The sequence below is a fragment of the Ceratotherium simum genome, chromosome 36 (genome assembly GCF_057802395.1).
Source record: "Ceratotherium simum simum isolate JZ-2026a chromosome 36, ASM5780239v1, whole genome shotgun sequence".
NCBI classification, from domain to species: domain Eukaryota; kingdom Metazoa; phylum Chordata; class Mammalia; order Perissodactyla; family Rhinocerotidae; genus Ceratotherium; species Ceratotherium simum.
Genome location: NC_141935.1, coordinates 21,270,730 through 21,286,591, shown reverse-complemented (window position 1 = coordinate 21,286,591; position 15,862 = coordinate 21,270,730). Strand labels below are relative to the sequence as shown.

Below are 15,862 nucleotides of genomic sequence, written 5' to 3'. Positions count from 1 at the left end.
AACTTCCACTTCATCTTCATAATTTTTAAAGAATTTTCAAAAACGCTTCACACTGAGAAACTATCATTCATTATTTTAGAATACCTTAGAATATTTGTAGTAATGATAAAACTTACTATCAGAATTCCTAGGAAGGTCATTTTGTTATAAAATTACATAAAGGACATATTCATGTGATAGCAGAATAAGAAATAATTTAAATGTTACATAATCTTAATTACAATATTGATGGAAAACTAAACATTCTTAATTGCTTATAAGACCAGATATATTCAAGTACATCATTAACGTAGAAGCCATTTATAGCTGATTATATTTCCATGCAAAGCCTACATCTGGAGGTGAGAAGAGGAGATATATTTCTTTCAAATGTTCTTCATCTCTTCCCATTTTGAAATCTTAATGGGATACTTACAATGTTCCACTTAGGCGTACTCTATAATTTAAATTTTATAGACTGAATTCACAATGATGAAGAATTGCTTTTCTTTTAAATCATGATTTCTAAACAGAATGTCTTAGATTAATTATTGTAACTAAGGAAAAATAAAATATTTAATTTCTAAACTCTGTGATACTAAAATCATACTTAAAACCATGTTGAATTTACCTCTCAAGATATATCTAGACCCCAATTATGACCATTCCTATCTTCAATAACAAATGTCTACACTTTAAACATACAAATTTATGTTCTCGTTAACTGACAGGAATGTGCCCATCTACTGGAGAAAATGCTGAAATATCTATGAATTATGGGCAATTCTATTGCTGAATTTCCTTTGTTGTCTTCACTTCTATCTACTTTAAAGCCCACTTAAACATTCACGGGTTACTGATTAGCTGAGAACAACTCCCCTCCAACTTAGCTGTTAATTTGCAATTTTCTCCCTAAAGATCTTAAGAATATTGCAGACGTGATAAAAGATTGCAGTGAACAATGATAGAAATGTGCATTTTGCACATATTTATAAATCCCCTTGCCAACTTAGCCAAAACTTGCTGGCAAAAGAAAAATTCCTGACACTTAAGGGCGTTTATCCAATGGGGATGCCAAAGGGCGAAACCGCACGCTTTTCCCATCTACTAACACTTATCTCAATTAGTAACCGAGCTTGGTAACCCCTGAAGGCTGTTCTATGTGATGTTCCAAGAGAGAAATATGTCTTGGACATAACAGACATGATCTCTGTCTGTCCCACTCAGACTCAAAACCCCAGAAAGCTGGAACAAATCCGACTGTCAAGTAACAGCTTGAGTTCCAATTTAAGTTAAAAAGAAATTTTTCTCTTATTAGGAGAGCCTGGTCCTAGAAGCAGGCAAAAAATGATGCTCTTTTTCCCCTAGTTATTTCAGCAAACAAGAAAGGAATTGTGTTATACACAGCTGGGTGAGAACTGGGGAGGGGACTCATTTCCTCTGATACTAGTAATTATTTCTTCTTAAGACCATAGAGTTCCAAGGCCTAGGGGATCACTAGTTAACGGGCAGCTATTCTGCTGGTCAGTGAAAGGTGAGGGAGGCAGGGCATGGGAAATTCATTTTCAAACATATTTTGTCTCTGCCACTTATAAGGGGGAGTGGGGAGGGGCCGTACTAAAGGTCAAAATACCACACGGCTCTGGTCTCCTGCAATGCACACCCAAAACAGGAACTAAGAATGTCTTTTTTTTTTAAAGAAACAGTTTAAAGTAATTAGAATACTGAAAAGGACAACTGGTTAATTAAAAATACTTTTAAACGTTTGAAAAGTAGCTTTGGTTAAAAGAAAACATTCGTCCTCTGTTCATGAAGTTAAATTTGCATGGTTTCATTGGGGGTTATAAAGCAAACAGCCCCATGTGTTACATTTTAAAGTTACACTAAATTATAAAGCACTTGCCCTTAAACTCAAGCCTTTCTGTGCCAGACTCTTGCTGTGAGCCCTGCACAAAACATGCTAAGAGGATAGTATATACTTTTCTTAATAAGATGTGAATAATAATCACTAATAAGAGATCCAAGAAAAGCTCATAAGAAAGCCAGAAAAATCTTATTAAACTTAACTAACTTAAGAGCATGGAATGCTGGAATGAAGTCTAAAATCCTCAAGCCAAAATACTCACCAGATACTCATGCCGCTCACTTCGAATTTTAAGCTTTGGGAGAAGGAGGTCGGGTGTGAGCAGGAAAAAAAAAATTAATACAATTTGAAGCTCAACGTAGGGTTTAACTGTGCGTTAGAGGGAGATATTTTGACAATCGAATAATACACTTAAATAAATCTCTCCTAAGGACTGCTTTAAAATGAAGTAGTTTTAATTTCTGGTAGCCAATATAGTAGGCCAATGGCTGACACCTAAAAAAAAAGTCCTGGAATAATACCTAAAAAATAAAGACCCAGAATATTTGGTGTTGGCCAGGACCAAAAAAATTATCTGAGTCTAGCTCTCAATTATATATAAGTGGAAATGAAGACAAAGTCATTAATCAGATTTCTGTTTAAACTTCTAAAGTGCAGGGAAAAAATCCATTACAGTAATCTTATTCACTGATATCTGTCACCTTGTTCCTGTCCCCGGCGAGAAGATGCCTCCTCCGTGAACTACCCTTCTTACCCCACAAGACACACTCCATCCCTTAAAGGGACTTTCAATGCCAGGTCAAGGAGTTCGGGGAAACTGGAAGATTTCTGAGCAGAGGAGTGACATAATGAAAGCAGTGTTTTAGGAAGAGGGAGTTGGGGAGGCCCAAGTGACCACAGATGCACAAATAGGGTCTGAAGAAATGAATGTGCTAACTGTCCATCCTTACTTCTTACTGGACACACAACACAGTGCTTACAAACAGTAAATTGCTCACATTCCTGTAGAAGGCATTATGCTTGAATCGCGACCTATTTCGTAATTATCAGATCCCTGTACGATTCAAATGGAGAAAACAAACTGATTTAACTAAACTCACAACTCAGCAAATTCCCAGAGAATAAGGCATCAGATCTGGTCCTGGACCCTCTCATTCGATTCTGCTTTCCAAGTTCATAAAATACATATGAACAAAGAAAAGTCCAAACTCTTATTCAGGAATTTATGTTTCATCCACCAGTTTTACAATCTGCTGATTGCTTAGAAAGTCACTTATACTAGATTTGCATATCTCCTGGAGGTGGCCAGACCTGAGCAAACAGAAAGGTTATTCCTGGCTGACTCTCCCTGGGGCACAGTGCTGGGCCCCTCTCAGTCTCTCTCAAAGGGGCTCCAGAATCAAATATGAAAGAAGCTTAGGAGCTGTGGGAGTGGGCTGGGTCTCCACCTTTACTCTCTCTCCTCTTCATGAATGAGGCTATAATTCTTTAAAAAGTCAGAAATCAGGCATCTGGGGGAGATTTAAAGAACAGGAGGAAGTATCCCCCCAAAGAGACTCAAACAACAATAATAAAACAGTGTTTTTAGGGAAACAAGGAAAGTCTTTTAAACCTTCTCCCACTGTTTGGGAAATATCTTACTATATTAGACCAATGGTGCCTGATTTTCATTATCAAATTACCACATAAAATTATCATAAAATCGAGCTCTGCATAAGAAAGACTTGATGGATGCTCAATTATTTATTCAGTTCATTCAACAATTGATGTCTGAGTGTTTACTAAATGCCAGGCACCCTGCTAGGCCTTGGAGATATACAGCAATACAAAAAATGGTTGAACAAACCTAAAGAAAGATCAGTGAATCAAAGGTATTAGAACTATACAATTACTGCCTACCAAGTAGTGAGATACTTAATAAATGCTTTATGATGATTACACAACATTCGGAATCCACTGTTTCAAGGGAGCAGTCTTCCCTGACTAACTATAAAGCATATTGTTCTCCAAAGGTTGAATGAGACGAACCCAAGAGACACAATGCCCTATGACGCCTCCTCTGGTCCCTTCTCCAGACAAAGCCCGCCTCACACTTGCTCCCACTCCCACCTCCTCCAGGCTTCCTGTTCCCATATTTCAGGCAGTTGGACTCCTGTCCATTTTTGAAAGGCCCCTCCCATCTCTCATGATGCTTTCTCTAAGCTGTCCAATGACTCCACCTTCCTTTTTGGGACTCACATAACCCTCTACACTCTAACTTTGGTACCCAGACAGTGTGGTTATCTTTGCTCCCATCATCTTTCTCTTACTAGACTATAAGCTGCTTGATGGCAGTGACCAATCTAACTTCATGAGATTTTTTAAAAATTTAAGCTTTGCGGGGCCGGCTCCACGGCCTAGTGGTTAAGTCTGGCGTGCTCCGCTTCAGCAGCCCAGGTTCGGATCCCGGGCGCAGACCTACACCACTCGTCAGTGGCCATGTGGCGGCGACCCACATACAAAATCGAGGAAGACTGGCACAGATGTTAGCTCAGGGCGAATCTTCCTCCAGCAAAAAGAGGAAGACAGGCAACAGATGTTAGCTCAGGGCGAATCTTCCTCAAGCAAAAAGAGGAAGATTGGCAATAGATGTTAGCTTAGGGTGAATCTTCCTCAGCAAAAAAAAAAAAAAATTTAAGGTTTGTGAATTTTTCATAAAAAATATATCCTAAGAATTATTTTTTATACTCATTCATTCAACAAATATTTATTGAGTTCCAAATATACCCCAGGCACTAGGCTATATTTCAAACTCAAAAATAGCAAACAATTGGTTGGATATCTGGTTTGTGTTAAAAAAAGAAAAGAAGATATAATTTTGTAGAGTCAATTTCGCCGAAAAGAACACAATATAGTACTGCGTCCTATAAATGTTAAGTTCTATAAATTCTTTTAAATCACATCTAACAATTTACTTGTTTGGAAAGAAGATGCAGTTGATAACAATTGCTTTTTCCTGGAATTAGAGATGTAACTGATCCATAACAATGTCTTCTTATTAAGTTTTACTGTTTGCCAAATATTTTACCTTTTTAAACTTTTTTTAATCAAAACAAAAAAGAGAAAATTTAAACCATTTTTTTCTTCACTCTCTAGTATCTGCTAAACAACTAGCAGTAATATGGAAAGGGGATAATTAAAGAACATATTTGCTTCATTCCAAAATGTTATATCAATTGATTTTATGAAATAAAGAGGGCATTGTTTCCTGACATTTATTATTAAAGTAAAAGATGACCAAGGCTCATATTCTGAAATGTATTACAGACTGTGCAATGCATTCCATGAGGCATAGTAAACTCTAAAATCTGTTCATTTATAATATAAAGAAGTCTCTAAAAGAAATCCTACTCATAAAATAGGGCTTCGCTCAATGTGGCTGCCAAACTGACTTAGGTTGGCAAGCAAGTTTGGAACATTTTAAATTTTACAAACATTATCCTGTTTTAAAAAGTTAATCTTGACTGCTTTAAGGAATGTAAAAATAAACCTTGGTTTCAGTGAAATCAAGATCTGACCAGACTTCTAAAATTAACTGTCATAATCAGATTATATAATTAGTATAAAGGGTCTGAGTTTTGGGGGCTAGAGAGGTCCATTTATTCTCAGCAACGTCTTTTTCTCTTCCAGAAGGCAAATTAGTGACCATCCTTTCCACTTGTTCTCTCTTGAAGGTCGATGGGGTGAAGTGTGCAATTTATAAATAAGAATGAAAAGCAATTCACCATGTATTTATTTAAACCAGGATTCAGTAACAGCCTGATTTCTGAAACAATACTAACAGAATTAAGTACAGGCAGCAAAGAACGACAACAACAAAATGTAAGAGAAGAAAAATGAAAGAAACAAAACTGGAAGGAGAAGAAAAAGGACACAATTATTTGGTTCCAGGCACTCTGCCGTGTGCATGAGAGCTATTGTTACTCCTACTTTTACAGAGAGAGAAACTAAGGCTGAGAGAGATGGAATATTTACCCAAGATCACAAAGCTAGTAAACAGCAGAGCCAGGATTCAAACGCAGTGTGTATCCCTTCCAGAGCCCATGCTCTTACCACCTCCTGTCGTGCAGTGAAGAAAGGAGAAAGGAGGAAGGAAAGAAAAATGAGAGTTGAAACGTAGCACCAATGATTGCTTCTAGAGGCCAGCTGTACTTACCTGCCCTTGAGAAAAGCTTTGTTTTGACATTTGTATTTTAGATCTACTTACAGAAAGCCCAGGCAACCATAAATTAATTAAGCTGATACTCTGGCCTTCAGATTGATCTAAATAATGATGACGGTGGTTTTTGTGGAATGTCACTGTGGCCTCTAGAAGATGTTGAAGGATATTGCCTACCTGCTACAATTTTTTTATAATATAGGCTTTTAGTCCTTTGGATTTTTGAAGAAAAGGGATTTCATCTTTTGTCATTTCTTTGTTATAATTTAAACAAAATACAAGCAATCAAACCCCAATTAACCAGAATTATGTTGACAAAAAAGGGTATTTCTGTCAAATAATGCCGTTACGCTACATCATATGTGTTCCATTTGCTGCCACGGAGGTTGAAAAGGGATCTCAGTGGCTTTAACAGAGCCAAGAAAGAGAGCCCTGTCCAATGATACTCTCTGCCATGATGGAAATGTTCTCTATCTGTGCTGTCCAATATGGTAGCCACTAGTCACATGTGGCTACTGAGCACTTGAAATGTGCCTAGTGTGACTGAAGAACTGAATTTTTCATTTCTTTGGACCCTACTGAACAGCACAGGTCTAAAGAATGCAGTTTAGCCATTCCTTGCAAAAGACACCTGCCTCACAGTCCTAGACAGGTTAAATTTATATCAATAAATAAAGACAAATGATTATTTAATAATTAGTAACCTTTCAATGGTAAGAGAGGAAAAGAGGGGGAAATGAATTTATAAAACTAGTCTGGTTCTCTTTTTGTATTAATATATAAACCTGGCTTGTGCCTCTGCAAAAGCACTGATATTTAACTTCTGTGTTCCAGAGAATACAGCAGCTATTCAGTCAATATCTGTTGATCAAAGACGACAATCTATCTGTGGTTAGCCTATGCTGAAATCTAAGTGTCTTACCCTGTCCACATTACCTCCACATCTTCGAAGTTGGGGACCATGCTTGCAGTTTTTACCTCTGTCTCCAGCACTTAACACTTAGTAAGTACTCATTAAATACTTGCTAAATAAGTAACTAACCTTGAATTTCTCCATTCATTGCTCCAACATCTTAGAAAAGCCATTTGGGTTGAGTGTGGTGATTTGGGCAAATCAGAGACTCTGGGATCTGCGTCAATGCCCAGGTTCATGCTACAATGCTGATGAAGTGTTCAACGTGATTTTTGGTTCAAATTTCCCAGCTAAATAAAATAACATAATCACCAGGGCTCAAGAAAGGTGAAAGGGTGGATCATTGCAGGCCAGGTGCAGCGAAGTAAGATATTTCGGGAAATGATGCTCAGAGCTGTAATTTTACCCCTGGACGTTACGATGCAACATATACAAAAGAACAAGATTTCAAGGGTAGATTCTATCTCTTTTAATGTAACACAAGAATTCTCAATTCTTGCTATTTAAGAAAAAGATTTTCCTTCACAGAAAGTAACTAGTGTCTTAAGGGGAAACAAAAAGAAAACCTTTGAGAAAAGTGAGAAAGTGGAAAAAAAGAATTGAAGGAGAAAGGAAATATAGGTTACAAAAATTATACAGTCACAACGTATGGGGAGGCAGGGACAGGTTTATTTAACCTTTAAGGAGCTGAGCTAACGCTAGGATTCCATGGTCCCATCTGTGCCAAGCCTTCTTAACTCGGTATAGCCCTAATTCCTCCAGAGTGCCATGGGGAACGTTCAAAGTGACCATCTGTCTACAAAATCACCCTCAGAGAAATAAAAACGCATCTGGCGTGTACCCAAAACTATCACAGGTTCCTACCATGAGAAAGTCTGTGGCGTTGCCAAGCATCCTTTATGGGTCCTCTGTTAGAATCAGGAACATTTCTTTGCAACACCAAATGAAAAGGTAAGTATAGTTTGGATTAGGAATCTTGTGTGCTATTTTTGGATGTAGAACTCCTTATTAATTTTGTCATAATACCATTACCCTTTCACTTTAATATGGCAATAAGAAGATCCCCAATGAATAATTCAAAACTTTGCTTCAACCAGCACACATGGAACGTGACTGGCTCCTGAGAGGCATTTTCCAGATCTCTGTAGGATAAAGAGCAGATCATTACTATGCAGCCATTTAGACAACTGGACTGTGTTCAGGATGCAGAATTAGGAAAAGCTCTCTCTTATGACCATCAAATGACCCCTTCACTCTGCCCATCCTGTTCTCTTTATTCTTCCTTAAATATGCTTTTATTTTTGCATGCTATCCCTTAAACTTTCCCCACACCTTCCATGTTTTGCCTCCACCAGTCCCTCTATCATATCCTGGTAGTCCTTCAAGGGTCACTCAAGTTCTTGCTTCTCAAACTGGCCACACCCTCATTATCCTACAGGATCCTTCCCACCTCTGAAATCCTAGTGTTCTTTAATTTTATTTATTTTATTTTTTCCCCCAAAGCCCCAGTAGATAGTTGTATGTCATAGCTGTACAACCTTCTAGTTGCTGTATGTGGGATGCGGCCTCAGCATGGCCGGAGAAGTGGTGCGTCAGTGCGCGCCCAGGATCCGAACCCGGGCCGCCAGCAGCGGAGCGCGCACACTTAACCGCCAAGCCACGGGGCCAGCCCCATAGTGTTCTTCATCATTTCAATTGCAAAAGAAACCTCATTACTATGATCCTCATTTTATTTTTTAACTCCCCAGGTGATTCTGATGATCAGCAAGGTAGGATTTGTGGGTACAGGCCTTGTCTCATGATAGGGAGAGATTACTTTCCGCCTTTCTGAATTCCTTAGCGCTCTCAATTAGTCATGTTAATTAACACCTGAGCAATAGGTATGAGAATACAAATCTATAAATGAAAAAGCTGGAAGCTTTAAAGTGAGATATATTTAAAATACTTAATATTTGGTGACAAATGGAATTAAAACAGGATACACTAAATGTGATATTTGCAATGATCTTAATTTGATCAATCAGAAGATAAACAGAGAATTTTAAAAAGCAAAAAAACACACAGAGGTGATTGATATAATGAATCTTTTAGAAAGATTTATTACAGCTTAAAGAGGGAAGAAGGGATGAAAAAGGACCTCCTGTATCACAAAAGGTGGGAAAAAAGAAATGGGAATATGAACAACTGAAAGTAAGTGGCAAATGAGCTAGGATAAAATTACATTTTCTATTTGATCAACTCTTTAAAACATTCTCTATGTTTTAAGTGCTTTATAAAGAAATAAAAACTTTAAAAAATAAAAGAAAATACCAACCAGGTGGGCCCACTTGTGGTATAGGTGCAAAGAGCAAGAGCAGTTGAAAGCACTTAGGATCTTCCATCTGTACATAATTTTACTCTAAGGCCGTCACCTTTTAAAGCAATGTGAACCATATACATTTACCAAATCATGAATACATCTTAAACATTAATTGAATATTCTTCATTAAGTATTTGAGATTATCAACTTAAAAAAGCAACATGCAATAAATCACAAAAGGAAACTAAAAAGATTTAGAGAGTTAACCTTCCTGGGAGAGATCAGCCTCTAGAACCTTTGTTCTAATAAGTTTCCTAAAAGTGTTGGGGAGAATAACAAAAGGCAGTGAAGCATCATATGATATCCTCATTTTCAGAGTTTCTTAGCAAGGACATCCTGTGTAGACAATCCTAAACCGTCCTGCTCTCCCTTACATTGTGGCTATATCCATGTCCACATTTGTTTCTGTGGATCTCGCACTGGTTTGGGAAGGAGAGAGAGACACAGCACCTGGCTCCCTGCCTTGCCCACAGCACAATTCTGCAAATAAATACATGCTGGGCTGAGTCCAAATGCTTCAGTATTCATTCTAAGATAACCCAATAGTATTGTTATCCTCAGTGTAATTGTCATATATTACCCAGCATCCTCACTCTTTCAAGAAAGCCCAAAAGATTTCACTCTTTCACTGGTACTGTCCCCCACTCCCGGAAGCTCAATGCCTCAGAGCTCGGCTTGCTTAGAGCTCTTCTCCTATCTTCCCCATTTTAGTGACTGGCATTACCATCTACCCACCCAGTTGCTCAAGCCAGGAAACTGAAAATCAGTTGTGATTCTTCTTCCCTTCCTCTCCCATATCCAATTGTTCACCAGATCTAGTAGATTCTACCTTGTAAATCTCTCTAGCGTGAAATTATTTCTAAATCCTGGTTCAAGTCACCACCATCTCTCACCTGAATTACCGCAACAAGCCTTTTAATAGTCTTCCTCTCTACAACAGTCCTGACCCGGTTCAATCTACTCTCCACAATGCAGATTATGGGCCTCTCTAAAACGAGAATCTGATAGTGTTTCTTTTCTGCTTCAAAACCTGTAATGTCACACCCATTAGGATGCCTATTATAAAGAAAAATAAAAACTACAACAGAAAAGAACACGTGTTAGCACGGATGTGCACTGCTGGTGGGAAGGTAAAATAGTACAGCAGCTGGGAAACAGTTTGATAGTTCCTGAAAAAGTTAAACATAGAATTACCTTATGATCTACTAATTGCACTTCTGGGTATACACCCAAAAGAAGTGAAAGAAGGAACTCAAACAGATATTTGTATACTCATGTTTATAGCAACATTATCCACAATAGCCAAAAGGTGGAAGAAACCAAGTGTCCACTGACAGATGAATGGATAAACACAGTGTGGTGTGTGTCTATATATATGAATATATATATGTACAATGGGATATTATTCAGCCTTAAAAAGGGAGGAAATTCTGACACACACTATGACTTGGATGAACCTTGAAGACATTATGCTAAGTGAAATCAGCCAGTCACAAAAGGACAAATACTGTGTGATTCATTCTACTTATATGAGGTCTCTAGAGTAGTCAAATTCATGGAGACAGAAAGTAGAACGGTGGTTGCCAGGCGCTGGGGGAGGGAGGAATGGGGAGTTATTGTTTAATGGGTATGGAGTTTCAGCCTGGGAAGATGAAGAATGTTCTGGAGATGGATGGTGGTGATGGTTGCACAACAATGTGAATATACTTAATGTTACTGAACTGTACACATAAAAATAGTTAAAATGATAAATTTTCTGTTATGCATATTTTTCCATAATAAAAAAAATCACACACACACACACACACACACACACAGACAAATCTATAATACCTCCCCGTTGGCCTCAGGATAAAATCTAGAGATCTCCTTAATGTGATCTACAAAGCCCCTCAGGATGTGGTCCCAGGATACCTCTCCTCTTGCTACCATTCTCTCTTCCTCCAGGGTCTAGCCATACTGAACCGTGCTGGAGCTGGGCTCACACTACCTTATAAGTCTTTGTACAATCTGTTCCCGCCGTCTGCAAGACAACTCCTTCTCCATTTGTAACTTCTATTCATCTTCAGCCCACATGTCCCTTCTTGGTAGCACTTATCACAAGACTGTAGCTGCCTGTTTGCTTTTCTGGCATCCTTCCTACCAGCTTACAGCTCTAGGAAGGCAAAAAAAGTCTTATCTTGTTTAGAATTACATCTTTGGTGTCTGGCACATATAAGTACTCAGTAAATATCATAGATAATATACATAAATAAATGTAGAAACTAGGGAAGTAATTCTGGAAGCATGCATTTTACAATAAAGTATGTAATATACACAACTGGACACATACCATTCCTTTGTAGGCATATTTAAAAGAGTCTATGTCTATTACAAACAGTTGACCAAAGGCTCAAATTCTTGAGATAAAATTCTAAATATGAAAAATTTCTCACATAATATTCCAGTTTCTTCTGCAACTTTTCTTGATGGACAAATATGGCATTTTTATCAGTTTGTTTTTTAACGTCATTCTATTTAAAGTTGTGTGTACACAGGACTCTCATTCTTTTAAAATTAGGTCATTGAGAAATGTTAAGCCAAAGTTCTGAAAATATTGACATGCCTGCCATATTGAAAGAACTGGTTACTTGCCCATAGTTTTAATATTTTCTGAAGTTTTTTAAAGGAGCAATCAGCTTTGAAATGTAGAACTGTCTATCTCATCTCATATTCTGCAACCATATAATTTATGATTCAAAAATCTCAATATTTATGACAATATAATTTTATAATTTTATTTATTTATTTTTTTCCCCCAAAGCCCCAGTAGATAGTTGTATGTCATAGCTGCACATCCTTCTAGTTGCTGTATGTGGGACACGGCCTCAGCATGGCCGGAGAAGCGGTGCGTCGGTGCGCGCCCGGGATCTGAACCCGGGCCACCAGCAGTGGAGCGTGCGCACTTAACCGCTAAGCCACGGGGCTGGCCCTATGACAAAATAATTTTAAAATCAACTGTTTACACAGTTTAATTCAAAGTAGAAAGAGTCTAAAACTGGTCATACAGCCCAATGCTATCAGGACAAATCTTCTAAGAAATGGCTTTGGTGAATGTTCTTATCATAGTTCTATAAGTAAAAGACTCTCACATTTGATATGGAAAATGTATTCAGCAACTGTAGAAACACACTGCAGAGAACTTTCCCTCCACCTTCGTGTCCTCTCTTTGTAAAAGAGTGAAACCGGATTATCTCAACAGCATCTAAGACCTGATAAAGGTGAAAAGTATTTATTACTTAATCCCTGTCTGGATCTGACTGTTTTATTGAGGTATAATTGACATATAACACTATATTAGTTTGAGATATACAACGTAATGATTCAATATGTGTATATATTGTGAAATAACAATAAGTCTAGTTAATATCTATCATCACACACAGTTACAAAAATTTTTTTCTTATGATGAGAACTTTTAAGATCTCCTCTCTTAGCAACTTTCAAATATATAATACAGTATGGTTAACTATAGTCACCAGCTGTACATTACATCCCCAGGACTTATTTATTTTATAACTGGAAGTTTGTACTTTACTTAAAAGTGAATTGGCTATATGCATACAATGGATTACTACTCAGCAATAAAAAGGGAAACTAATACACATAACAATGAAATGCATCTCAAAAACGTTAGGCTGGGTCAAAATTACCAGACACAGAGTACATACCGTATGATTGCATTCATATGATGTTTTAGAGCAGGCAAAATAAATCTATGGTAACAGAACTCAGAACAGTGATTGCTTCTGGTGAAGAGAGAAGGAATGACTAAGAAGCAGCATGAGGGAACTTTCTGGGGTGACAGAAATGTTCTCCATCTGGCCAAGGTGTGCATTACACTAGTGTATACAATTGTCAAAACCGATCAAGCTGTACACTTAAAATTTGTGCATTTCTATGTATGTAAGTTATACCCTAATTTTTAAAAAAGAATGCTCTCTTCTAGCTCTTTTAAAATTTTTTGTTACCTAAAAATGTGAAATAATATGTGGTCTCTACAAAGTACTTACTGTTTTATAAAATATATTACCATTGCTCATCTGCACTGCATGTGACAACATTCTCATGGAAAAAATAGCTGAAAAGCACCTATAAGAGAAGCTATGGGCTGAGATGGAGAGAACTGGCAGTGATTGACATTTTTGTAGAACTTTTCAATCTACCAGATCTGAAAATGCTTTACAAAAAATATTTTTTAAAATCCTACGCTGCAGATTTATTGGTTTCATCTGCTATGAAAGGGATTGTTGCTTTCGTCTGATCTCAACATATTACATAGTCACCCAAAACAGATGAATAGAAATTGTGAGTACTGCCATAAGGAAGCAACTGGTTTTGTACTTCTTCTTCATAAAGGTTGATCACTAGCACTACAGTCTGTCCTCCATGGGTTCTGCATCCACGGATTCAACCAACCAGTGGAAAGGCCTACAATGGTTGCGTCTGTACCGAACACGTACAGACCTTTTTTTCTTGTCATTATTCCCTAAATAATACAGTATAACAACTATTTACACAGCATTTACATTGTATTAGATATTACAAATAATCTAGAGATGATTTAAAGTATATGGGAGGATGTGTGTAGATTATATGCAAATACTAGGACATTTTATATACAGGACTTGAGCATCCACAGATTTTGGTACCCAGGAGTGTCCTGGAACCAATCCCCCACAGATCCAGATACAAGGGACGAATGTAATAGCAAATAAAAGACTCCTATTTAGGCAGCCTCATCACAGATATATCTTCCCTGTTTAATAACAGATATTACTAACAATAAAACCTTGTACTGAACTTTATAACTCGGGCCTAGTAGGGACACTAACCAGCTCAAAGACAAGGAAGAAGGAAGGAAGGGTTTAGTTGACTAAGAAGTCAATGGATAAAGCAGATATAATGTTATTTCATTTGTATTTTAGTAGGCTTCACACAATTCACAATATATGCATTTTCATTGGTTTTCTTTCTCTGGCACATCTCTCTCTCCTTCTTTTGGGGAACTCAACACAAGCAGTCACAGTCGTGTAGAATTCGTTGAACGCTACAGGCCAGTAAAACTTTCGGACCACTCACCTTCTGTTGGCTATGTGCTGTTGCACAGGCTGATGCTGAAAATGGTCAGGCCATGGATGATGCAGGCAGAAGGATGGAGAGGGCTGAAGACAGCACGTAGTCTGATACACAGGTGAATGGTTTGGACAAAGAGATGCAGAATACTCTGAGTGTGGCTGCATGCAACACGAGGCCAAAGCAGAAGGTGCTGTGGAGCCAGCCTCAGGATGGCACTCTTGGTGACCGTTATGGCTAGTCAAAGGGTGATGGTATAGGCAAGGATGGCAGCATTGGGATAACATCTGAGGCGTTCTTTGGTTGTCTAAAGGCAGAAAGGATGATTTAACTGTGCCATTAACTTGCAGGCATCCGTTTGGACTCACTTTTGTTCTTGGTGCTTCTTTGGGTGTGAGCTGCTGGACTGCAAGGTCTCCATCACAGGGGGTGAGGGGACTAGGGTTGGTAGCACTGGTTGCAATGCTGCCATTGCTCAGAACCACAAAATCGTTGTTGCCATTGCTCATAGCCATGCTCCACTTTCTTGACCCTAAGAAAGAAAATGATATAAAATCATCCATTTATAGTCAGGCAGGCTAGACTATAGCAGAAAAGATAGGAAAGATGTTTAAAAATAGCTCTTTGAAAACCAGGGTTCTTGCAGGAGTGGTGAGAGAGCGGAGGAAACCCAGCAGCACCTGCAACAGAACCAGCCAACACACTAGCACTCCTCTTTTTTCCTCCCAGCTACTTCTGTACCTTGAGAACCCTCTCCTATCCTTACTGACTACTTTTTCCCACCTCTACTTTCAGTGCCTTTCTTCTCTCCCAGTCCCAGATGTGCAAGTATCAGTTAAGCATCAGAATATTTTAGGATGGGGGCAGGGAGGGGGAAGAAGAGAGAGAGGATTCCAATATCATCATTCAACTTTTCAACAATTCATGGGGTGTTCTGATATAGGAGTAACGAGAAAAATGAAGGGTCACGTGGAGGGCAACTAGTTGTGTAGGTTAAAACAATGTAAATCATCTTAAGAACGTCTTATGTCTTAGAAAAATGTCAGAAAAATATGATTTTTCCCTAAGCTACTCAGGTCCTAGAATAAGGATAAACAAAAGAAAATAAAAACTAAGAATTGTGGCAACCAAGATATCAGACACAAAAGTTTTATCCCCTAAACCAATGAATATAGTGCAAAAAAAAATAATGAACAAACATGCCATGTAAGTTGCCATGAACTTATTAATTTGTTTTCTATGTTATATACTAAAGGTAGAATTGCTTGCGTATGAGAAAAATAATACTATAGATGAGATTTGCTTCAAATGAGATTTTTGTTCTTAACTTTTTTCCTTCCACCAAAGGGTCTAGGCCTTCAATATAAAGGAAAAATTAATGCTTAAATTACCAGTAGCATGTTTCTGTCCAGTCAACAAACAAAAGTAAAAACA

General features: G+C 37.9%; 1 protein-coding gene across 3 annotated transcripts in view; it reads right to left on the bottom strand.

Moving 5' to 3' along the window:
- The window catches only part of DISP1 (dispatched RND transporter family member 1), a 213,801-nt gene that overhangs the window by 44,153 nt on the left and 153,786 nt on the right, over positions 1–15,862 (bottom strand). For all 3 annotated transcript variants that reach the window (XM_014794722.2, XM_004439682.2, XM_087424386.1), the window contains exon 2: positions 14,435–14,960. In XM_014794722.2, the coding sequence (XP_014650208.2) occupies positions 14,435–14,960 (526 nt within the window). The remainder of the gene's footprint in view (positions 1–14,434; positions 14,961–15,862) is intronic.